General features: G+C 35.9%; 1 protein-coding gene across 10 annotated transcripts in view; it reads right to left on the reverse strand.

The window, feature by feature from the left end:
• SCN2A (sodium voltage-gated channel alpha subunit 2) overlaps positions 1-26,850 on the reverse strand; it is a 75,659-nt gene that overhangs the window by 12,219 nt on the left and 36,590 nt on the right. For 7 of the 10 annotated variants that reach the window (XM_085066555.1, XM_085066556.1, XM_085066560.1 and 4 more), the window contains 11 exons: positions 25,583-25,873; positions 22,063-22,443; positions 20,974-21,106; positions 19,279-19,517; positions 18,267-18,440; positions 16,200-16,556; positions 14,086-14,565; positions 4,823-4,943; positions 4,307-4,461; positions 2,347-2,520; positions 140-262 (listed from right to left, as the gene is read on the reverse strand). In XM_085066555.1, the coding sequence (XP_084922681.1) occupies positions 140-262; positions 2,347-2,520; positions 4,307-4,461; positions 4,823-4,943; positions 14,086-14,565; positions 16,200-16,556; positions 18,267-18,440; positions 19,279-19,517; positions 20,974-21,106; positions 22,063-22,443; positions 25,583-25,873 (2,628 nt within the window). The remainder of the gene's footprint in view (positions 1-139; positions 263-2,346; positions 2,521-4,306; positions 4,462-4,822; positions 4,944-14,085; positions 14,566-16,199; positions 16,557-18,266; positions 18,441-19,278; positions 19,518-20,973; positions 21,107-22,062; positions 22,444-25,582; positions 25,874-26,850) is intronic. The other 3 variants (XM_085066562.1, XM_085066563.1, XM_085066564.1) reach the window with 2 other exon arrangements.

The following is a 26,850-nucleotide window of genomic DNA, read 5'->3' on the forward strand; positions in this document are numbered from 1 at the left end:
TTTGCTTATATGTTAGTGATAAATGTGAAATATATAGGATGGTAGTGCAGCATTTCTGCATGGATTGTTTGTTGATTATTCTGCATGCATTGTTTCCGTGGATGCATGCATTATTTCAGATTCTTTCACATTGTCTTACCCTCATCCCTTCAAATCGCGACAAGGCTCTTAGAGGTCTCAAAGCTCTTAGTGTCCTAAGGGATTTAATCGCACCAAGTTCTGAGTAGCCCAAGGCATTAGCTGTTAAGCTAACCAAAGATACCTACACAAAAACAGAAAGGCAATATTGCTCATTCATCTTTATATCCTTCTGATACATATGGTGGGAATGATGTGTGCCCTGAACTTCTCAAGAAGATTCAAGGCTGGACCTCTTTCTCCAGGAAACCCTCTATAATGCAGAAAGATCTTTCACGTCAGACAAAGTAGAATAAAAGCATATTCTAGGTACCTGTTGATGAAATCATGTTGGTAGAATGGTATAAAAGTGCCTTCTAAATTCACATAAACCAGTCAACATTTGGTGGGATTTAAAGAAAAATGAAGTCACATGCAAAAAGAAAACACCCAAAAGCTGGGTGAATTGGAATGGCCAATTTAGGTCAGGACTTCCCATGAGATCTTCAGAACTTGATGAGAATGTGAACGCTCTCAAAAACCACATCCAGACCTTGGTCAAATGTAACTTCCTAGTGTCCAGAAAATCTTATTCAACAGCCATAGCTACCAGTGCTGTTCAGATTTAACCAGACTAATCAAGACTGAGACCCAACTGTTTGTTAGACAATGGTAGAAGCTTCATTGTTAGGCATATCCACACTTCATTACATTCCCTGTGACTCCTTTAACCACTTCATCATTTCTGGCTTGCATAACGCTGGTCTGGTCTGCAGGCAGATGAGTAAATAAACTAGAATAGCTGTAAAATAAATAATACAATTATCTTTCATCAATAATCCTTGGAAATGTATTTATAATAGCCATTGGGAAGGAGTAGCCCTAATAAAGAAAAAATAAAACAAATCACCTCCTTTTTCCCTCCATTTAATGACCTTCCTTTCCATCCTTCCTGTTCTCTCAATTCCTTCATCTCCAAATCATTTTTTGTTTTTTTATCTCAATCCCCTGACTGTAGATTAAAAATAATGCTTCAGATATTTATTTTTTTATTTAAAAAAAATTGCACCAGGGAAAGGTTGACGTGGGAAACTAATAAAGCTATTTTTAAGGGTCACAGAAGTAACTGAACCACAGATTATCAGATAAGAATTAAATATTTGTTGATAAATACAAGCTCTACTGGTCGTGGCAATTTACACATCTGATGATTGAGCCAATAGATGTTTTACAAAGGTACAGACTCTATCATAAAATACTGTATGTGCATATAGTCATGTCTTATCATAGGAATTGCAATACTGGTCTAGATTTACAAGTTTTAGCGTTTTCCAAGCTCTGTGCAGTAAAGACCTCATGATCTATCACTGTAGTTTTAGGGAGATATTTAGCATTTCTACGGAATTCTGCTGCTTTTTGTAATGTGCAAACAGGTGGTTCAAGACATATTCTTAGCTTGCACTCCATGGTAATTACATCTGTGGAACTGAGAGATGCCTTTTAGCATAGACACAGGTAAGTCAGGCTATTGGGGATGGAAGGGAAATGAACATCTGCTATATGGTTAAAGATCTGTAGTCTTCCATTTATGCTACCCTGTCGTGTACATGCATTGTGGAGCAGGTAGGCTTGAAATTTCAATGCACTTCTCACTAGGTCTCCTTCAGGCAATGAGTATCTGCTCCTTGGTAGTGCAGTCTTTGGAAAATCATGTGGGAACCCATTCCAGGGAGACTCATCTATGGTTCTTTGAAGTGTCTCTTTGAGGTCACCCCCATGATACAGTTAAAAGTGCAAGCGTACTGAATAGTACAATGGAACTGACAATTCCTAGCAGTATTTTCCTTTCTTATTGCACAGAGGTAAGTGACAGGACACTTACAGTAATTGATTAGAATATTAGAAACAGTTTAAGAAATTGCTTCCATATGCAACAAAAACTGAAGAGGATGAACAGCATCCTTTCTATACCACCAAAAAAAAAAAAGATAGTAAAAAGCATCTTTTCAAGAAAGCATTACAACTTCATAAAACTAGAGAATTTCAACAAAACATCTCCAGAGAAATAAGTATATCCAAATATTTTTTCCTCTCTGAACAGAATTATAAACCATACTACAACAACAGTTAAAACACAGTTTTTGTTGAATAGAAGAGAAATCTTATCCTGAAAATATGCTACTCTGATTTTTAGAGCCTGTCATACAGGACATGAAAAAGAATACATACATCAACAATCAGGAAGTCCAGCCAGCACCACGCATTAGTGAAATAGGTCTGAAAGCCATAAGCCACCCATTTTAAAAGCATTTCCAGAATGAAGATATAGGTGAAAACTTTGTCAGCATATTCCAGCATGGTCTTGATAGTTTTACGTTGCTCTATGTAGATATCTTCAAATGCCTGTGAAAAAGATTTTTGAAGATATAATTAAAAGTCTTCACAATTTGCAGTGTTGTGTAAAATGGCCAGGAAAATATTTGAATTGAAAAATATACATGTTGATAGGACATGTATGTTTCCCTCAAGCATAACTTTGGCTCTCACTTCATACTTTTCATAAAGCTGGGTCTAAACAATATTCAGCTTTCAGCTAAACTGAACAGCGATACACAAAACTTACTGTAACACCACTCTTCAAACTTAATTTTGTTTCCATGCATAGTGTTTGTGTGGCCAGGCTTTGGTAGTCGGAGGAGCTAGAGGCGTGGCCTCTTTGGGAAGCTTCTAGAAGCTTTCTCCTTGTCCAGCAGAGCTCCTGCCAGCTGGCTCTAGGACAGACCCACTGCTGGCCATGGCCAAGCCAGTCAGGAACAATAGTAACATCTCTGTGACAATACATTTAAGAAGGGAAAGAAAAGTTATTGCACAGATGGAATTGCAGATAGAGTGGAGTGAGAATATGTGAGAGACACAACTCTGCAGACACCAAGGTCAGTGGAGAAGGAGGGGGAGGAGGTGCTCCAGACACTGGAGCTGAGATTGCCCTACAGCCTGTGGGGAAGACCATGGTGAAGCAGCTGTGTCCCTGCAGCCCATGGAGGTCCATAGGGATGCAGAGGTCCACCTGCAGGAGCCCCACACTGGAGCAGGGACATGCCTGAGAACAGACTGTGAATTCATGGGAAACCCATGCTGGAGCAGGCTTCTTACAGGGACCTGCGGACCCATGGAGAGAGGAGCCCATGCTGGAGCTGGTGTCCCAGTACGACTTGTAGGACCAGTAAGACGCCTGTGGTTGGGGTGTCCACACTGGATCAGGCTGTTCTTGAAGGACTGCACCCCATGGACCAACACTGCAGCAGTTAGGGGAGTCTAAGGCTGAGTCTGTTTTGCCAGTCACAGTATTTGGTGGGTGATCTCTCCCAGGCCTTACATCCCATGAACCCTTCATTGTAGTTTCTCTCCCCTGTGCACATGTGGAGTGGAGTCACAGAGAAGCTTTGGTGGGTACCTGGCATCCAGCCGGGGTCAACTCACTACAGACAGCAAGGGCTCGTTGACACAAGAATTTCCTTTGTGGGAGTAACAAATTTCTATTAAGATTATATGAGGGATTTAAAAATTACTGTGATACAGTATGTTTGAGGAGTAATTGAAACTGAACCATGCACACTAACCCACAAAGCAATCCTAAATAGAGAGAACTGACTTGTCAAAGGAAAATGCATACATTGACAGTGAATCACTGTGCATTGAGCCACGTTTAGTGAATATTACATTTTGCCCCTGCTATGAGGAACTAATTACTTCAATACCTACACGGTGCACCTGATTTAACAGCAATCTGTAAAATATCTCATGGAATTGTGTTGGCACCTTACATCTCAGTTTGACAATTCAAGTTGCTGCTGATTAAGTTCCTAACTCAGCCGTGTTTTTATTTAAATGTGTATTAAAAAAAAGCCTATTATCGTCAATATGAAAACATGTGAACACCAGCCTGATAATTTCTTATTTCTGTTAACACAGTTTGAACTTTTCAAACAATTTGTTTCACAGCGTGCAAGCAAACTCTTACATATCCTACAATATATGCCAAATACTTGCTGATATATATTTATATTAGAACATTTATGAATTGGATGCAAAATTCTAATTTGTTACCTGTAGTTATGGGATTAACTGTAATTCTAAATGCTTGCTGCTTAAAATCACAATAGTCACAATAGTTCCACACTTAATTTACCAGAGCACCGCTGCTGAGAAGAATCATGAAGACTATGAAGGTCTCAAACCAGTTGTGTTCAACAATCTTATAGCAGGTTTTCCTAAGATTCCACCAGATTTTCCCTTTTCCTTCTTCTACACTGACTTGACAGCATTTGAATCTCCGTACACACCCTAAATGTGATAATAAGTTTTGAGATATCAGAATAAAGTAAATGTTTATTAGGAATCACAATGAATGGTAATCACTTGACTTGTTTCAGTGCTACTGCAATAGATCCTCATAACTTCTCTTTGAGCATTTTTGTTTCAGTATTTGAAGTTAAAGCTTTTTATCTTTCATTGTATCTTCCAAAGAGAGAGAGAGAACACAAGAGAACAGTAAATCTATGGCAGTAACTCTGAAGGAGTTACTAATACAAACAGAAATCACAACCATAACCACAAAAATCCTTTTGATTTTGAATAAAAATACAATCCAACCCAAGTCATCACAACTATTTTGTTTATCTTGCATATATTTTGCTTTGCCTACCTTCTGTAAAACAAGCTTCTGGCTCCAGAACTTCTTCAGGTTCTGCTTCTGGCTGTTCACCTTCTGGAGGTAGTCCAATATCAACTGTGCTGCCTTCTGATGAGCTGGATGCATTCAGTTTCTGTGAATGAAACCCCACATAATTATTTTCCTCCAGTTTTATTATTTTGAATAGAAGTTAATGCTGGAAATGTACTTCAAATTATTTTGAATGTATTCAGCGCTCTGATATGAAAATAACTTCTTATCTACAATCTCTAATGCCAAATTGCTCTACTAAAGGTGAGGTCACAAGATTAGAAACTACATAATGTGCATTTTCTCTATTGAAAATATTTTGATATTTTCATACAAGGAATTGCCGAAATTACTTGACTACTATTCTGAGCCACACATAAAAATTTTAAAGTGAAATTTCAGTAAGCTAAGAATGTGTGATTTCCACATTTTCTACTGTTTAATTATTCCAATCATGTGGCTGCATTTTAGATTACACTTCAGATAGCATGTGTTAATACAAATAAATTTCCAACATCATGACCAAACCAACAGCAAGCTGCACAGATGTATTTTCATGTCTCAAGTAAATATTATTCTAGCAAGTCTGTAAAAATCTAAATCTAAAGTGTCTGAATATAATTTTTTCATTATTATTGACATGAAAACACATGTATAGGATGTATAGTATAATTTAATTGTATCTTTATTTCTGAAAGAGCAGCACATTACTTTAGGAGCAGTAGCTGATATTTTGCATACTCACTTGCCAATGCATTTTCTGAATTTATTGTGCATTTTGAAACTACTTATTACTTTGGTACAGTACACATAGATGTCCAATTACTGTGAAAGGCCAAAAAAAAATTTGAAAGACTAGAGTGAAAACAAATGCTTTTAAAACAATATTGTAAAAAAACAATATTGCACCAATAAATCATACTGATAATATAATCCAAACCTTAAAAATTATTCTTTTCCACCACCACATGATGCTGGCAACAGACAAATATGAGTACTATAATAAGTAAAAGTAGTTTGACCACAGCATTCTATGACTCTTCTAATGTTATCACTATATAGAGTATAACATCAGTAAAATGGCTGCATTGATAAGTAGCTAATCTTATAACGGGAATGATGTAAGCAGATTTAGAATAGAGTCTACAGGGAATTAATATTAGACAGAGATGGTCTATGGTAACATTAAAGATATATATTTTTGCTGACAAATCTGAAGTTAGAGGCATTATTCCTTTAAAACATTCCTGAGTAGCTTCAAATTCTATACCGTTTTTTGTAAAGGAAATGTAAGCAGTATTAGTTTGTGGATACAGAAAGTAACTTGAGACTTTAATAGAATTTTACATAGCAACAGATATTCAGTATGTTCTTCAAACAAAAAGAAGATTCCTTTCTCCGCCACTCTGATTCTGTTGAATCACACTGACAATATATTGAGTTGTGATTTTGACATAAGCTTAACTTTGCTTTTTGTGTACCATGGTTCACTATAGAGTACATCTTAAAGGAAGGCCAGACAAATGGAAACATGTATTGGAGGGTGTATTATGCACCTAATTTCAGTGACATCTGCTCACCCATTTCATCTATCTTTTTTTCTTTTTTTTAATCCCAGTTTAGACATTCATGTCTCGTATTTCTGCATGAGTTTTAGCATCTGTTGAGGTCAGGTCCAATGTACAAAGAGATGGATGCACACTTTTTCTGCAGATTTTTTAAAAAAAATTTCCCATTCCAGTATGTCCAAATTATAGATAATATATGGCAGTTTGGTCATTGTGGAATACTGCCTCTAAAATGGAAAAACTGGAAAGTATGGGATAAATACTGTAGTCCTTAAGTAAGGACCACAGCACTTAAACATCAGCGGAAGTGAATCATCAGTTCGAGGAAAGGCCAGAAATACCATAAATGCAAGGTACATTAAAAAAAAAAAATCATACATGATGTTAAAAATTACCATTTATCAATACTACACAGTAAAAAATTTTTAAACTGAGAAGTGACTGGTTTTATTACATAGTGTTCTCTTAAAATGTTGCTTGCATCATTCCAATCTGGAAAGCATTTCTAGCAGAATGCTGTAGTAGTAGCAGAGCAAACAAAAATTATGAACTGGCTGAACCATAAGTTTGAAAGACCTACTGCCCATTCTTTTACTAGAAAGTGAAGAGTTCAGTGAGTCAGATATTATGCAGTTAGTTTAATAAGCACAAGAAGTAATGAGTTCCTATTACTGAAATTTCTTAAGATTAACAGTTAACTCAGCATGGAAGATTAGAGATAGCCACCATAAGGAGAGATCAAAAAGATCAGCTAGAAAGGTAGAAAATTAGCAATAGAACTGTCCATTTTCAGGAACATCAAAAAGACAACTTTATTTATATGGGGCACTATGTATAGTGAGATGTATCTTTCAAGTCTCTTCTCACTAAAAATCTGGTATGCTTCATTTACAGAGCTGTAGCAATAATCACAGGAGTTAAACTGAACTGAAAACTCCTAAATTGAATCAACAGCAGCTGATACTTGAAATGCAACAATTATAAATGCCTTATCCCCGTAAGAACTCAGTTACTCTTCTGTTGATGTAACAGAGTATTTCCTTAGCATGCTGCTCTATTATACCCGAATTTAGCCCCAAGCTGATCAGTATCTAAAGAAGGATATTATAAAAATTATTCAATAAATTCAGTCTGTAATTATTCAGCATAATTTGGGAAAAAACAAAAAATAGGAATTTTCAACAGCATAATTTCTTTTTTAATTTTTCTGTGTTATTTTAACATTGATTTTACTGTATGGCATTATGCACAATATTTATAAAATTTAGTACACATTAGAAAGGATAGGAATAGATAGGAAGGTTTTATGAAGCAACATCTTAAGGTTTTATAGAATCAATTAAGTTCAGTATGCTAGGAAAACTTTTCAGTAACATTCACATATTTCCACAGCAAACTTATGCTCTGGTATAAAGCAACTGACCCAGGGACGTTGTACTGATTTCTATGTATTCAACACAACATCACCTGGGAATGGACCATGTTATTGCTATTATGTTTTGTCCATGCCTTAATACATAGGAAGACTTTTTCTAGCACTTACTGTGACTTGCCAGTGTTCACACATATGGAATCCAGCTGGATAGCTAGACTGCCCCTAACTGCAGAACCTGATATGTTGGGTATGTAGCATATATCCCAGTTCTTTACCAAAACATATCTGAAAGTTACCTTTGTACCTGGTAAATTGCTCTCTGCTTACCAGCATTACAAAAACTAGATTTAGGCAATGGCTATTTACTTAACATATATATAGCTTTAAATAAACCGAAGCTATAGAAACAAGATAATCATCAAACGCAAGCATGAGTTTTGATCTAACAGTAAGTCCATTTTAAGATTTTTCTTATACCATGATTCTAGGTTTCAAAAGTATTTAGTCATGCATTTTATAAGAGATTTATCAGGATCAAGCATTGAACACTCTTTGAGAGTTACGAAGATAAAAATTTTCTCAATAGTATGCTAGGCAAATTATTCTGAGAGAAATGTTTTTCAAAACCTTAGAATGCACATACTCCACCTCCTTTTCACAGAAAACAGTAAGGGGACAAAAGTACTTACATGTTTCTAAAGCAGCAGTATACTGATTATCATAGAGATTTAAATATCTTTTACATTACATGTACCAACAGCATTGCCAGTCATGCTTTAGTCAGCAATACAGTACAGTATGAGATACAGATTTTAGTTTAGCTTTCAAGATAGGAAAGCAGCTTGCCTATCAGAGAAGCATTGCAAAAAGCAGCAGCCAAGATTAGGTCAGGAAGTTTTGACATAATTACTTTCTGAACCTTGACAACATCTCATAGATTCATATAATTCTGCTTCACTTACAGCCAGGCCACTTTTAACTTCTAACATTTCTTTCTTTGTTTGTTCCAAAGATGTTTATCTGAGAGTAGCTGGACAGCTCTTGGCTTAACATTTTTAACAAAGCCTGAAATTTCATAATTGGCCAGGATGCCAGGAATAGCTGTTGAAATCATAATTTAAGGGACTGAAGGAGCAAAGAGCAGTACAGATGGAAGCAGGAAGATGGTGCCAAGAGAAACCACCATTTTGATTTTGCTTTCAATTTCCTTTCCTCCCAAATACCTGTGAAAATGCTAAATAATGGAAATTATATTGTTTTTATTTTTTCAGTGCTGTGTGGATGTCAGTATGAAAATGAAATGTTCTGTGATAGAAATGGCATTATATCCAAACTATCCAGTCATTTTCAGTAGAGCTATATCACCTATAAAATCTTTGAAGTGGTAGATATCATTGTAATTCCACTGGTGTAATTAAGTGGAATCTGGGTGTCACTCTTTCGAATGCTTATACAATTAGGCACAATAACTCTATCAGTAGAAAAAACCAGAACACTGTAAATCAAAGCAAAACCATTTTGTGATGATTATTGGTTGCAAATACCAGTATCCCTAAATTATAGCTCACTCTATTGATATTCATAATTCCTTTGATCTACTTATTCATGAGAATTTAATAAATGAAAATATTTGCAAAAAAGTTGTATGAAAGCAAAAGCATTGTAGGTAGCAGTGGAAATATGCTCCAGTGGGAAAAAGCTCTCCTACCAGAAGCTACTTAAAAAGGCTCTTTAATTCATACAAGCAATAGTGAAAGGATATTTCTGAAACAGAGTAAAGCATGGCTGCTTGCAAATATTAATGAAGCAAACTTCAGTTAACTCTAACATTAACAACTTAATATCATCCATGATGAAACACAATATGCTAATACAATGTGACCAATTCACAATACAAAACTTAAATTCTTCAGAGTATCAAAAGATTTTAAATAATGAGTATTTTTAAATCAAAATACATCTTATCAGATAAATTATTCTTTACAAAATATAAGAGGAAAAGCTCTAGAGCAAGTGTATTTTAATTCCACTGACTTACCAAACTGAAAGCAGCAACTGTGGTGTAAATATTATGGCAATGTTTAATAGGTGAGATGTAATCACACTGAAGCTGTGGAACTTCTGGGCCTTTTGTTCCAAACTCAGTAGATTATTTAATAGAATGTTGAACTTTATTTATTACTGATGAGATGAGAATAATTTTAAGTTTCTCAAGGCAGACAATTTTAGATGTTGGGGGAGGTAATCAATTTTTGAGCGTAAATTAAAGAGCTATAGTAAGATTGAATTGGGCCACATCTTGCTATCAGTTTTCTCTTTGCACCTCTACACCTGTAAGTGTGAGCGTAAGTAAGAGCAGAACTGATCTCTGAATGTTTGACCAGCCAAATAACAGTTTTGTATGAATTCTTTTAACCAAATTATGGTCACATGCTTTGACTGCAGAAATTAAATTAATTTCATGCTTCAAGTACTGCATATTAATGTCCAAAATAACTAAATGCTTGTACAAGTACTAAAGAAAAGCACTTTTAAGAAAAAAGAATGTGAAAAATAAAAACATGACTATGATGAGTTTGCAGGTTACCTCCACTGTAAGTTAAAATATGATAGTATGTAAGCTTTCCAAAACAGCTAGCAGCTTTTCATTATCAACACAATTTACAGATGGACTTACATATACATACATATATACATATATACATATATATACATGTATATATGTAAGCTTCTGATGAGAAACATGGCATACGTGTTACATATTCTGTCCTCCCTCAAAACAAATGAAAACCCTTCAAAAATAGAATCCTGAAAACTATGTCATCAAGATTGGGCAAGGTATATAGCATGCACTGCAAAATACTATTAAAACATCATGTAAAGTATTGGAACCACAGAGATATTGGGGCTGCCACTCTTGCCTGACCATGCTGTGATGCGAGTCCCGTGGCTCAGCAGGGAGCAGCTGTGCATGTTGGTACTTATTGCGATGAATGGGACAGGATCATAGCTGAAGAGCATGCAGGCCAGTCAATATCTGCTAAAAGGTGATTAAATAGGATATAGATAGAGATGTATAACTTGCTTAGGTAACCTGTGTAAAACTGGTGACACGATGCTCTGCCTCGCTAAAAGGCACCAGAGCTGCCCGCTTGACTGATCCAGCTTGGTTCTACTCCTGTGAGAAGTAAGAATGGTAGGAAATGAAGTTCAGGACACAGCACCTCTGGGTTTTTTGCGCTGAATATTGCTTAAAGTAAAATATACATTATTAATGTGTCTGCAACAGCATTAGGAGACCTCATTTTTTTCAAAGCATTGAAAAATATTTTGTCATTGGTATATCTTGGCGTTATTACTGGCCTATACGTTGCATTTAGCATAAATTAATTATTACCAGCTATTATGATTATTTTAACTAATTATTATACAGTCATACATGTACTACAAAATTTTCCATATAAACCATCCCCATAGTTCTTAAGAACCTAAAATGGAAAAAATATCTTTATTGTTTCTAAACTAAATAGCAGTAATAGAGCTCAGATCCAGACCTTTATTTATAGGACAATGGACTCAGCACAGTGGTCCCATAATTATTAATGGCCTACTTCCACAGTAAACTTTTATTTAGTATTTGTTCTCTAATTCCCTTATTATACTGTATGCACCCGCTGCCTTTCTTACGGACACAATGTTTTTATAATTAAATTTATTTTAGGTTTCAGGTAATTTTCTACAAAATTCCTTGTTAATTCACACCTACTAAGCATGTACAACATTATATTGTTTCCATATTGTTTCTACAAAGGCATAATCTAGTTAACATTTCTGTCAAACTACTGGAAGATGCATGTGTTATAATAAAGAATTCATCAAACATTAATATGCTTAATTAAAACTTGCTAATGGTAATTATTTTGTTGGAATTCAGCTTATGGCCCTATACAACAGTGAATACATGTACTCAGGTGTAGACACAGAAGCAAGCAGAAGCACACAGACACACACTCATTAGCATCTGGCTGTCTTGTGTAGTGTCCTCACAGCACCTGGATGCCTCAGCTGCCTTTCATCTGCAAATCTGCTACTTGAACACAGTTTGATGGCAGTTTCTAACTTCAATTCTTTTCATTTGTGGTGTAAGCAACGAAGCGACTTGCAGATCAACTCAGCAACAGCAGTGTCATATAAATAGGAAAACATGAGAGGCCAGAAATGCAAGGCACATTACGGCATGGCAAAAAAGAGGAAGCCTTGTACAAAAAGCCATTTGTAGTCAATTTTTAAATTTAAAAAACGCCTTCTTTTCCTATGGATCATTTTCATTACAACAGTGTTGGTCATCTGACTAATAAGCCAACACTTCTCTATATCAAAAACCATGGTGGTTAAGAGTATCTAGTTAAGAGTAGGAACTAGGATTGAGGTTTTAATGCTTTTGTGTCATGCTTTTGTGACTCAAATCTACTTGAAATTTAGGCAATTTAATAATATGCTCACAATCTTTGCTTACTGCTGTGTCTCTCTTGAAAATCCCTGAAACTGATAAACATTCCCTTCAATTTATCACCTTCAGCTTTTGCATGCGTAAGAAATTTTGGGCCTGAATATACTCAGCAGAGTTTTAGACTTGGCTAGTCAAAACTGCTTGGCACTATCTTATCCCTGACTTACTATGCATTTCTTTGTCTTATCACCTGATCAATTTGCAGTTCCTGAAGCACAACAGCATTTAGTGCCTCCAAGAATGCAATGAAGACACCATTTTAAATATGGTATGCGGAGTAGAAAGCCTTTCTTTTATGGTGGAAGCTTAATGACTGGAGTTCATGTCTCAAATGTGGGATAATCTGCTTTAACATTTTTCCTATAGGAAGCCAGTAATTTTGTCACCTTGCAGAATACGCCAATTAGGGTTCTTCCACGGGAAGAAAAAGATTTGGCTAATGAAAGCAGTCAGCAGTCACACCTTCCCGTTTTACAGTGAAGATGGAGATGCACCATTGTCATACTCAGCCCTGCTAACCACCAGCACAGAGGTTTTTATAAAGCTTATCTTCCACTTCTCCTACTGACACAGTGCTCTTGTGCAGTGAAGAAAAGAACAACTGAAGGTTAAACTACAACAACTGATTTGTTCTATACACAAGTACTGGTTTTGAAGAGTAAGATAAATATTAATACAATCAATCTGAAAAAAGAAACAATTTTATAAGAATAATAAAGACATTTGTGATAAGAAACAAGAAAATATGACTAAATGTGTGATTCAGTTTGTACAAAAAAGGATCTCAGGCTGAAAATTACTAGAATCTTACCCAAATTTATACCCTCAGACTGAAATAAGAGAAAATAACTAATGAAAGCCTTTATGTTAGTTTATATTTACCACACAGCATGCAATACTGTTCAAAAATACCCGTGCTAATGCTGAATGAACTAGCATTAGTACTAAGCATTGCACTGACTTACTCCACTTGAGTCGACGTGCCTTCACCACTTTCAGTTGTGCAGGACAAAGCAGTGGGTTAGTAATACACACACAATAAAAATGCTTTGGCATGCACTGTAACTCTCAGTGCTAGCTTGGATTTATCCACTTGGCACCACATTGTGCCAGAAAGAGGTACATTTTATTAGTCACAGTAGGCACTAGATTCAAATATCTCAAAGCTTTGAAAACAACGAGCAGTCAAATGAAAGGATCATATACTGGGATATTAAGCTTTGTAACTTTTTTACCATAATGCCATTACTTCAGTCCTTCAGTGGTTCTGCTACTATCAGATGGATCATTACTAATTTATATGAAATTGTTTAGTGATGCTAGTCCAGTATTCAAATGTACTTATCTATGATGTATATAGATGCATTTTCACTATATAAAAGAAGGTTAAAAACATCCGAATAAACTGTTACCAAAAAGCAGATAAAAGAATAAACTGCATTAATGAAATAAGCATGGAGAAATTTTCACCAGCCACACACACTTTGTATGACTTCTGGTATCCAGGACTATTAAACTGGATCCTTGACTTGTTAAAGATTTAACTAAACAAAATAGAAAAAAATTTAGTTTTCTAAAAATTTTTCTTATGCATCTTATTACTGTAAATGCAATATTTTATCACCATCTTTCAAAACTCACAACCTTACATCAATTTACCTTAAATAACATTATGAGTTTGTATGTGCTGTTGTAAAGGAATTAAAGAAAGATTTGAATTCAACACTCGTAACCGCAGCAAAAAAAAAAACCCCAAACTATCAGAATATTTTAAAAATAGAAATAGGCTTACCTCTTTGCTTTCTTCCAGGTCTGATTCACTGCTGAATTCCTCTGTGTTTAAATTTTCAAAATCTGATTCTCCAACAGCAATGGGCACTGTCACGGTGAGACTTGGGTTGTTTATGAATGACATATAATCGCTTTCATCAACAACGTATTTTTCCACACTGCTGCCTATGCCACTGGTAGTTCCATTCCCGTCTTTGAGATAGGCAAGGTTTTTACCTATGTCTACTATTGTATGGTTGGAAATACAGCTATCTTTTTTATTGTTTAGGTCTTCAAGAGGTTTGATTTCATCTAAAACTTTCTGTTTTCTAACAAAGGCTTTTTGGATGAATTCACGCACTTTTCTCTTCACATAATCTATGCCTTTCTGAATCCTTGCCACAGCAATTTGGAGATTGTTCATTTCATTATCATCATCGGTAGCAGCAAGGTTGTCTGAACTAAATGAGCTCAACAGCAAGGCCAAAAAGAGGTTGAGTACCTAAAAGGCAGCAAGGAAAAAATTACCCTTATTTTCAAGTCATAAAAGCAATATCATTATGAGTTTTTCAATATGAGATAATTTTTACTTCACAACTAACACTTGATTTCAAAGCACCTTCCTGCTACTCTTTTCAGTCCATAATCCCTGTTCCCCACATTTTATTACCTTGCCAAAACCACTTTTAGCTGGTTTAACTCCACTAATATAGGTAAAAATCTGAGCTGCGCCTTGACTATCTTCTCCACAATGAAAGTAATATTGATCTGCTCCTCAAAATGGAGAATGACATAATGAGGCAGGATACAACATGATGTAATAATTTATGCAAGCTACATCCACTGTTGTGTTCATAGACCAGGGGAATGTAGGTAAATTCCAGTCTTTTACAGTTCAACAGACCATAGTTCTAGTATCTATAATTCAGAAGAGAATAAAATTTTGTATTTGGGAAGTATATATGGGTATATCTTGGTTTTGGGCAGGAAAACTAGCTAAGAGGTAAAGAGTCCACAGATGTGACACACCTCAATTTCAATAAACTATTTCACCACAATTTCAACAAACTATTTCAGACTTTCTTGCATGACATTTTACCAACATACAAGAGAAATGTGGATTGCATGCGCTGAAGAGAGACTATGTCCAAAACGGATTAAAAATCATTTAAATTATATTTTTTAGTTCTTCCTGTTCAAACTTGCAGAATATTTTAGAAGATACGCCAGAGGATTCACATAAGTCTGGTGAGACTTGGTAGTGATGCCTGAGGATAAGCATATTGGTAAAATATGTGTATTATACCAAAAAGAGAAGGGATGCCAGCACTCAACAAGAAAGAACTACAATTAAACATAACCATGGTTTATGGCAAATTGGCAAAATGATTCAAAATCAATATGGTATTTAATTCTGAAGTACTATCATGAAAAGGATAATTAAGAAAAATTAAAAGTATATATACAGAAGCTGTGAAAACTGGCAAGGTAGAAGCACTGCAGCAAAGGGCATAGAAGCTGCATCAGGAATGCTGGTACAGAAATTTCATGGGTCATTTGGGGACGTTCTACAAGGAATGCTGAGTGTAAGAAATGAAAATATCATCATTCCATATTATTTAGTATTTGTGTCTTTATCCAAATGTTGCCTGGGAGGAATTAAGAGGCCAATAGCAAAAGCGAAAAACTTTTTACAAATCATCACCTATAAAAATTGAAGACCTAGGCTTGTTTTGTTTCCCAAAGAAATGACTGAAAGTGGAAACAGTAAGCTTTTAAGTATTATAAATGTTGTCACAAAGACCACCAGTTTTCCATCAATATTGAGACAATTTAATTTACTTGGCTGTAAAAGGTGATTTAAATTACACTTTTTTTTTAAAGGTACTCTTAACTGTAAGCATAATTCAGGACTGATCTTACTAAAAAGGTTGTAAACTTATTGAGATTTAAAACAAAAAGTAGACAAACATTTTTCATAAACAATCAATGTGTATTTGAACCTGGTTTACAGAAAGGGCAAGTGAACGACATGATTTCCTGAAGTTCATCAGCAGTCTTCATCTCGGATTTCTAAATCATGAAAAATAGGAAATATGTCCTAAGTGTTTTAAAAAATCTCCTCTGATTACATACCACTAGGTTTCCAATCACCATGACCATCATGAAGACTGTAAGGCACATGGTTTGGCCTGCAACCTCCATGCAGTCCCACATCGTTTCTATCCATTCTCCACACAGCACTCGGAATACAATCAGGAAAGAGTGGAAAAAGTCATGCATGTGCCAGCGAGGAAGTTCACAGTCACTGGAGATTTTGCAGACACATTCCTTGTAGCTTTTCCCGAACAGCTGCATCCCAACCACAGCAAAGATGAACACAATGATGGCCAGCACCAGGGTCAGATTGCCCAGAGCTCCCACTGAGTTGCCAATAATCTTAATCAGCATGTTTAGAGTTGGCCAAGATTTTGCCAATTTGAAAACTCGAAGCTGCAAAACAGAAGAATGGTACACAGTTCTTCCTTATGATAATTGTAATGAAATTACTGCTATACATGTCGCATTTCAGTTACCCTGTGTCTAATTCATGTCTCTTGTAACCTTCAGAAGTTTTAGTTACAAAATTTCTGTTTCCAGTTCTTGGTACAATAATACACATCAGCAGCGTTAAGTCCTGATTCAAGTGATAAGAAATCAAAAATACTGTCTCTATGCTCACTCCAATTACATTGCAATTATCACAAAGACTCCAATTCAGACTTTGACTCTTTTGGTGACTTCAGGTATTTATAAAGAAGTTGTACTTGTTAAACAAGTTGGACAAAATAGTCTTTCTCCTGTAGTTAACTCTAAGAACATATTACTGAAAATAAATGAGCACATATGAAATGTGATCAGTTTAACAGGACCATAAGTGTACAGTCACTTCCAGATCTCTTTCATCTTAAATCGCAGTGAGATGGAAGAAAAGGTTTTCCTAAAAAGAGAAACAATCTAGAGTTGTTAATGACAGACATAAAAGTGACTTGCAACTATCTTTAACTATATATTTTCTGTCATTTAAAATAAACATAATGTGTCTTACAAAGTATCATACAACATTGAGAAAAACAAAGGAAAGTACTATATTAATAACTTGAAACAGACAAAAATGAAATTATTGGAAAGATACAAGTGTTCAGACGATTGAAAGAGAGGAATACTAAAATGAATATAAAACTAAATATTATTTATTGTGAGGATTTTATGTTTTATAAATAAAACATAGAAATGCCAATTTAAAACCAGAATCTGCTACTGATAGAGAAGTCAATACAGCTTTTCGACTTTAGGCAAAGTACAGTACAATGCCATGCAGAGAACTAGAAAACAGGCTTATTTCAAACTCCTTATTTCTTAAAGGGGATTTATTCAACTCTAAATGAAAGTTAATTTTTTTTTATTTAAAGCAAAAATTGAGCTTGATGATTAGGAACTTTAGCTTCATGGCTCTCATTGTGTAGGTCTTTTCAGCAAAGTATTTGGGCATTGAGTTGCATACTAGCCTAGTCTGCAGCAAGACCAAGGTTTTTCAAGTTCCTGTTCATGATAGAGATATCTAATAACAGAGAGAGACACTGTAGTGACTTCTGAACAGAAAAGCTGTTAGACAGCAGATAGGCCCTTGCAGAAGATGGTATGGAGAAGGCTGGTAGGGATGAAAAGCCCCTGGACAATGAAAAATCTAGACCCTACTCTCCTTTAAAACTAAACATGAAAGCCAATTGGTAAAGGAAGTCTATAAGCTAAACCTGTCAATAAACTTCTATTAACTAACCCATTATTTACCAAGCAATTCACTAATCTTCAGTCACAAGTAGTGAGGGCCCTGTGGCTCTTGCTTTTTTTTACTACCTCATCTAGGGAGAAGACTCTAAGAGATACTTCTATTATAAAACTTAATCCTTGAAGCACATTTTCGGCAAGAATGGAATTGATGTTGACAATATCTTAAAGGACAAAGAGACATTACTAAAATAATATGCAAAACAAACTTGACATAATAGATACATGCCATCTAGTGAGTATTCAATTTAGCATTTTGTAAATTCTGAAAAGATCTTCTGCCTTAGCCAAATATATAATTTGCAAATTAAAAATGCAGAAAATATATATGTACAAACATGTAATATAGAAACATAATTTTAATAGAATATTTACCAATCTGAATGATCGAAGGACAGATAATCCTTCTACATTTGCAAGACCAAGTTCCATTAAACTAAGACTCACAATAAAACCATCAAAAATATTCCAGCCCTCTTGGAAATAATAATAAGGATCCATGGCAATTATCTTGAGAAACATTTCTGCAGTGAAAATTCCAGTAAACACCTGCAAGGAAAATACAGTTTTTTACTCCAGTTTAAGAAGAAAATACATAAAAAGTAAAACTAATGGTATCAACATTTGCTAAGTTATAATTTCAGCAGAAATTAATGATAAATCTGAATAGCTTCTCTGTATTTCCATACATTTGGGTTAGGAATTAAATTAATATTTGAAGCTTACATATGCATCACAATGTTTGGGTTCCAAAGAAAAAGAGGTTAATGGGAAATGCATTTTTTATATAGCCTGCTAAATATGTAGGTATGCCAATACACAGAATACAATCTGATTTTAATGCTAGTTTTTCCTCCTTAGAGCTCATCTTTGCCTTAGATAATTTTTTTACGAATAGGGATAAAGATAATTGTTCTATCACAAACTTATTTTATAAAAAAAAATTATACAGAAAGTTGGGCAGAGCTATTCTTCTTCAGGATGGCCTGTGGACACTGTCATTCCATTTCATCTTTTCCTTACACCTGCCATGCTTACTGGGTCTTCTAAAATTCCCTGAACACCCAGATCCTTAGGAGATGCTAGTGAGGAGCAGAATGGGTGTGGGAATGGAACTGAAAATTCTTATGATTTGTAACTATCCATCCAAGAAAAAAAAATTCCTTTAACGAGCTTCAATGACAGAAGATGGTTTTAAAAAACCAAATGCATATTGACTCAGTAGATCTTTACTCTGTAAAGCAAGAGTGGTAAAATACACAAATGTCAACAGCTTAAATTTAAGTTTAACAATCCCAAACCTATAGTCAACTTTTTCTTTTACATGAATGTGCATATGTCACAGAAGAATTCAAGAAAAATGCATTTCACATCATGAAAGACTTACAAGATTTCCTACTGAAAGCACACCACTAAACTGTTCTGTCATTGGGTAGTGCTCCATGGCCATGAACAAGGTGTTTAGGACGATGCAGATGGTAATGGCCAGATCAACAAATGGGTCCATCACAATCAAATTTACAATATGTTTGACTTTCAGCCAGGGAGTACAGCAGTCCCAAATCAAGCAAGTGTTAGCAAATTTATACCAGCATGGTGGACATTTCTGTCTGGATTCTTCCAATTCTAGAGAGAAAAATGAAAACAACATTTTAAATATACTCCTCTATTCCAGCATCACCTGGTTATTTCCTTGAAGCATAAGTGTTGTCTTCCAAGGTACTGTTGATAAACGGTGTTGATACTTTTAAACTAAGACTGCTGTCAGTCAAAAGAAATTACAAATTAAAATAATCTATTAAAAAAAACCCTATACTGAAGATGCAATAGATAAAAGAACCATTCACAAGCTAATGCTATACAGAATGCAAAAGAGAAATTTGTCTTAGAACAATCTGTCATAAGGCTGGGTGATGAGGGGGTTGAAAGCAGCCCAGCAGACAGGACTTGGGGTTATTGGTGGCTGTGAGCCAGCAATGTTGGTCACAGCCCAGAAAGCCAATATCCTCCTGGGCCGCATCAAAGCAGCATGGCCAGCAGGCTGAGGGATGAAGTTCTCCCCCTCTACTCCAACTGGAGTGCTATATTCAGCTCTAGGATTCCCAACATAAAAACAGGTTCACAGGAGGCCACAAAGATGACTGGGGCCAGAGCACATGTCCTATTAGAACAGGCTGAGAGAGCTGGGGTTGTTTATCCTTCTCCTTGGAGAAGGCTCCAAGGAGGTCTTATAGCAGCCTTCCAGTATTATAAGGGGCCTGCAGGAAAGATGGAAAGGGAGTCTTTACCAGGGAGTGGAGCGATAGGATGAGGGTTTACAGTTTTAAACACAAAGAGGGCAGATTTAGATTAGGTAGTAGGCAAAAATTCTTTACTGGGAGAGTGTGAGGCACTGGCACAGGTTGCTCAGAGAAGCTGTACGTGCCCCATCCTTGGACATGTTCAAGGCCAGGTTGGATGGGGCTTTGAGCAGTCTGGTCCAGTGAAAGGTGTTCCTGTCCATGGCAGGGCAGTTGGAACTAGATGACCTTTAAGGTCCCTTCTAATAAAATATTTTAAAGCTTCCTCATGAAAGATAAACATTTAAAAGCTTGAAGTCAGACAAGTATTTAGACAGCATTATGGTCCACATGTGCACAACTGCTAATTATTACCTTCCAGTTTGCTATTTTGGGCATAGTCATTTAACCCTCAACATAATGTTTCAACCTTTCTTCCAAATAGTTGTTTAATTCCATTCAAATTAATTGTAATTAGCCTTACAGAAAGAAGAACATGATCCCTCCTTTGTGAAACAGCAAGCCTGTTGAATTGATAGAAGGGGATTGTTCTACTGCTAGAGCATAGCCATGTCAATAACCCAAAAAGAGCTTACCCCAAAATTTCATGAGAGAAAGACTACATTGAATAATTTGGTTTGCCTGCATTTAGATTGGAAGTTTGCTACTTCCACCTCAAACCTATCAGTATATTGCAAGCTTGACTCTTTTTCCAAATTTATCAGTCCCATATTGAAAAAAAAAACCAAATCACCAAAACCCCCCACCCCTAACTCCACAAAAAAAAAGTCTGTGTTACATACCTTCCATTGTGTTTGTAAGCATGCTGGCTATACTCATTGCTCTTTGTCGTGCACTAGGGTCTGTTAGGTAGTCCATAGGAACATGATAAGAACTAGAATGTCTCTTTCTTAAGTCAGTTTCTGTAGTAGTGCCCTGAAAAGAAAACACTGATGAAATAGCTGATTGATTGTACACTTAATAGCACTAAAAGTTACTGTAGAACTTGACTGGTTTAAAACACTGCTGTCCCACACCATACTCCAGTTCCATTGAGGCTTTGCAATAGACTAAGGTATGCATAACTCTGTATAGAACAAATAGTCAAACACTGCAGTACGGTTGCTCTTGTGCCCAAAGAATATGTTTTTAAGTATTTTGCTGAAACACGGCTGAGATATTAAAGCAGATTTCAGACTAAAAAATGTTCGACAATGCTTGTCAGTGCTCTCTGCTGTAGATATCTTTTTCTAAACATGAAAATGCACAGCCCACATAGCTAGCAGTAAAGGAACTAAGAATAAGTACATTTTCTTAAGATCACTCTTAATTTAGAATAAACTATGAATTTCCTAGCACATTTTTCAAACAAAAGAAAAAAAAATTTAGTAATGTTGACATACAAAAACCCATAGAAAAATTTGCTATATTACAGAAACACTATCACAACCCTTGTAAGTTGTACTTTGATGTTACTCCAAAAGTTTCATGTATGGACAGCAGCTAGCTCAATACTCATTTAATATATTCCATTAAGTAAATGTAATTTTTTTTCCATTTTGATATCCATTCTGATATACACGTACAGAACCATCCAGTTAAGTCTAAGCATAATGAATCCATGGGTGTAAGACTACACAAACTAAATTTATTCAATGGCTTACTGTGCTATTCTCTTAATTCCCAGTCAAACAGCATGCATTTTCACACATTTAGTTAATGAGAACTGGAAAATTTCAGTTTCTCCTTTAGCTTTTAGCCGGAATATATGAAAGGAGCATTCACAGCTTAGCCAGAAAGGTCATCATTGCCATGTAACTAAATTTTGTGGAAACAGTGACTGATCATACAGGGAGAGAACACCATGCCTGAGCTATTGCAGACTTCCTTACATTGCTAGCAGTGGCTGCTTTATCAATCATCACCTCTGGCAGAAGCTGTCCCGTAGGCGATGTCAGAGCTGGCGGCCCACCAACTAAAGAGACTACTCCGTTGCAATCCACAGTGCTGTGCATCTTCCCATTTGCTGGAAGTGCAGGTACTGTTCTCGATGACCTACTGGCCTGGCTAATGTTACTGTTGCGCCGTTCTCCATGTCTATGAGGAACAAAGAGAGAATCTCTTCTGCTCTCATTGTCTTCAAAAGTGCTGTGCTCATCATCAGCAAAGTCATTTTCTGATCCTACATCCTTTGCTCGACCTCTGAAGCTGAAAAGACTTGTTCTGCTGTTGCGCCTTGGGGAAAACAGGGAGCCCCGAATGCTCAGCAAAGACTGCAGGCAAATAAAAACAATTATTATCAGATGAAAATCCTTTAAAATATAACATTTTCATACAGAGGAAAAATCCACAATGTCTTAGAGGGTAAGGTCATCTACAAAGAAATGAACTGGTACAGTCCCCCCGTAATACACTCCCTTTTGGGTAGTAAACAAAGAGCACATAATTGACAGACAAAGACTAGTTATTTTACTGCTTTGAATATATGAAATCAATCTGTTTAATTAGAGTAAAAGAAACTGCTTGACAGAATTGTTTCCTCTGCTATTCTGCCTATCTTATTACCAACTGTTCAGAAACTGAGTATCTAGACGCTATTTACCCCAGGCTGGCGTTAGTATGACAGGCTGAGTAAATAAAATTTTGGGCAAATTTTCTGTGACTCAGTCTGCACACAGAAGTATCTCCCAAATACTGCCAAGTTTAAAATATATATATATCTTTTCAGATACTAGTCAAGTGGGCCATAATAGGTTTCTTATTTCTTTTCGAAAGTCTTGGCTATCCTGAATATGCAATGATTTGCCTGTAATTTTGTATGAACAGGTTTGCTAATCTTCTTCAGTTTACTCATATGAGTAAATGTTCTGCTATGGGAGGATCTCTTCAGTATTAGTCAAAATAATGCTCTAATCTTAAAAATAATTATACATGTTCTTAATTTTAACTCATATCAGTATTTGCCTTGACTTGATTGATAAGCATTATCACCTGATTCCACCCAAGACCTCTATGAACAGCAGAGATGATACATAACAAAGCAGTGTCTTTGTTTCTCTTCTGCAACTTATCTTTGTGGACTTGAGCCCCATTGTTCTAGGGACTGAAAATGCAGAACAAAAAGGCACTCTGCAAAGAACTTATCATTTAAATGTAACACAACAGATGGATACAAAAAGAGAGGGAATACACAGGCAAAATTGATGAGTATGATAAACAGCCATCTTAGCTCACCTGAAGTCACTTCCCTGTCAAGCTTTCTGTAGGCAGCATGGTAAAAGAGAGTTTTAAAGAGGGATTTGAGGAAAGCAATGAAGCGTTTTGTGAAAACTCATGGGAGCTTCTTCCAAGCATGAAGGGCAGCATACCAGAAAGGGCTCAAAGAAATTAGTTTCAAAATTTAACAGGAGGTTATGAATGCTGGTATGGGTCAGTCAAAGCTGGGACTTGTTTACTGTAAGTACACAAGGTGGGTTGGGAGGAACTTTAGGTACAGTATGTTTTATGGTATTAAAAAAAATTCATTAGGTAAATATGTTTACTAGCAGATTAGAGGAAAGCAATGGGATAGGTTAGTGCTCTTTGCAACAACATTCTTGATGAATACAGCAGTAAAGAGGTCCAAGTTAAAAATGATTCACAGTTGTGGGTCCAGAATAGAGTTAAAAAAAAAAAGGAAAAAGAGAAAAAAGGGATCTAGCAAAAGGCCTTGTGGAAATCCCTTAGAAAACTGTCTAAGGAGTAAAAGGATCTTCTAAAGCACAACTAAACCAGGAGAATTGAGAGGAGACAAAGTTATGAATGTTAGGAAGAATAAGATTTCAAGAGGAATAAAATGGTCATTTACAATGAAAGAAAATGAAATGCCAAGGAAAAAGTCGAAGATGATATATAAACCTGCTTTTTCTCTAGGAAAATGTTACTAAAAATTGGTGAGTGGAACTTCTGTTTAGTGGTTAGAATCCAGAGTGAAAAGGAACTAGGGTTGGAAAACCAGAGGGGCAGTGATTTCTAGACTGTCATAGTCAAACAACTGTAAATGAACTTGGAGATGAAAACGTTAGAAGAACAAGTTGAATGAGGAATGCTTCATTTCTTACAAGATGGATGAATTGAGCTGCAGTTGAATAAGGCTGCAGTTTGAATGAAGAATATGCACAGGCAAGAATATGCACTTAAGGGATCAGATGGATCTTCAACATGAAGTTGAAGTCAATTGATATATGTGAAAATTTGTATAAGGAACAGAATGAATCATGAACTAAATTCAGCAATGAAGTCTCACAGAGATTAGTTAGACAGTTAACAACATAAAACAGTGGCAGACCAAGGCGGTGGGGTGGGGGGAAGGATGCATTACTATTGAAAAAGGAAATACATTAGGAAGTGAGTGGAAGGAGTGGCAGAAATAGAAAGTCGGAAACATTATATTCCCACTACAGTCTGATCTAAGGAGGACAGTCCTTAGTAAGAAAATATTTGATGAAGAGGTCTGAGCTTCTTTGAGAATGGAAGCTGGAGAAAACCATACATGAAGAGAACATGAACAGTCATGATCTATTAAGGGATGAAACAGGCTTTCCAGAGACAGAAATAGAAGAGGATTGAAAAGGCAGGAATGAGCTTAGTAATAATGACTAAAAAGAGGGAGAAAGCAAGTCATAAAGGCCAGGGAGGATTGAGAAGGTGGGGATAAAAGGAAGAAGCATACTGAAGCACAAAAACGGGCAGAAAAAGGAGAGAATGTATGCAAGATCTGACTTGCAGTTCTAAGGGGAGAGTGAGAGGTGGGCAAATGACGAGGAGCTTTGAAAACTGTAGAAGAGATAACATTACAAAACTATCAAATGAAATAAATGTCTGGATGGGAGATGCAGATGGCATTCTGAGTCACTGGCGTTTCAATATAAGAGAACACATGCAAACACACATTGCCACACATATTTCCACCTTCTTTAAGATAACACAATTAATGGTCTCACATCAATTAATTCTGCAAATTTCACATGAGCGTTAATGTTATTTATACTGAGCTTTTTGCATCCCAAACTTTAATACTTTTCTGATTTGAAACATTACATTTTGTATGTATGCACCATGTTTTGAAGCCACTCATCATGCTGAATACATCCAACTTGATGGGCAGATAGGTCCATTTTCATAAAGAAGCTTGAAATACAGCTCAATTAATACATGTAATTTTGATTTTTCACACATGAATTCAGAATAAACCAAGCTGTCTAATTCTTACAGTTTCATATTTGGCTGCAAGCTTTTACTTGGTTAGTCTTTGATTTAGGGTATTAATGAATCTGTGGTATATTGCAAGAATTAACCAAATTACTTTACAGGGCTTTGTTTATATCATGAGTAGACAAAAAAAGTGTTTAAGAGCTAATAATACTATGGTACCTGGTGTGGGGAAGAGAATCTCTTTTCGTATGTCAGTCTATTGCCCTCAATGGAAAATCGGAAACCTTTCTTTTTGATGCTGTCCTCTGATTCAGACTTGTGAAATTCTTCCCCGTCCTTCTCCTCGCCTTCAGATTGTTCCTTTTGCTTTTTTTTCTTTCTTCTATTCCTTCTCTCTTTAGCACTCTTTGAGCTCAGTTTTGATGCCTCAGAAGAACTTTCGGAGAATCCACCTATTCCACCTACTCCACTATAATCTCTTGAATCAGCTGCTGCAGCTGCTGCCGCCGCCTATACATACAAGCACATGTGCAATTTACAGCATTTATACAAATACACACACCACTCACTATTTCAAATTTATTGCCACTCTTAAAAAAGTTACTATTTTGAAATAAAAGCAATGATTCCACCTCATTGAACCCAGCATATCATGAGAAGTGTAATTTGTGAAATAGCACAGGAACCATAATTTGCCACTGCTCCATAAACCAGGAGCAAGAGTAACCCAAGGGAAAACTGTGCTGTCAAAAAAACAAGTTAACAAGCATCTGTTTTAGATTGAAGCAACATGTTGCAATGAATTTTTCATCTGAAGTACTATGTAAAAATAAAGAATCAAGGCTCAAACAAGTGGTAAAATCCCTGTTAACAGAAAGCAACACTTTCTTACAACATTTTGATGGATTTTGAATACTCCCTAGTCTATTAAAGATCTTGTGTAATGTTGATATCCCAGTTTTGCAAATAACAATCAGGGATTTAAGTTAAACTACACACTATTACATACTTGTTGCTATTTGATTTTCAAAATGTGTGGAGCATTTTATTAACATTTATTTACAAGCTGTGGTAGAAAAACCAAAAAACCCCCATGATTCCCCCCCAACACATAGCAATTGACCAAAGAAACAAAAACCCCTGGTTGCTAACTTTAGTCATGTGCTTATATGGAAGACGTAGTTCAACTTCTGCTCTATGTGGCCACATTCCAAGCAGACATTTTCAGTTATTCTATCAAAGATTTGAGAGTCTTCAAAAAATTAAAAGGAATTTCAAAGCAGTACGTAATCATTGTATTTGTACCACAAGTGTTTACTTTAGTTTCTCCACTTTTTCCAGTCGTCTTTAATACTGGAAAGCTATGGCTTTCTGCTGTGAGAGATGGGTAGGGAGTAGAAAAAGCCAAATTTTGCTGAAGCACCATCACCTACAATAGTTTTGCTTCTATTACTTATATAAGCAGAATTACTAGTTGGATTTTTTTT

This window comes from Lichenostomus cassidix, chromosome 7 (assembly GCF_008360975.1).
Source record: "Lichenostomus cassidix isolate B80296 chromosome 7, HeHo_3.0, whole genome shotgun sequence".
Lineage (NCBI taxonomy): Eukaryota > Metazoa > Chordata > Aves > Passeriformes > Meliphagidae > Lichenostomus > Lichenostomus cassidix.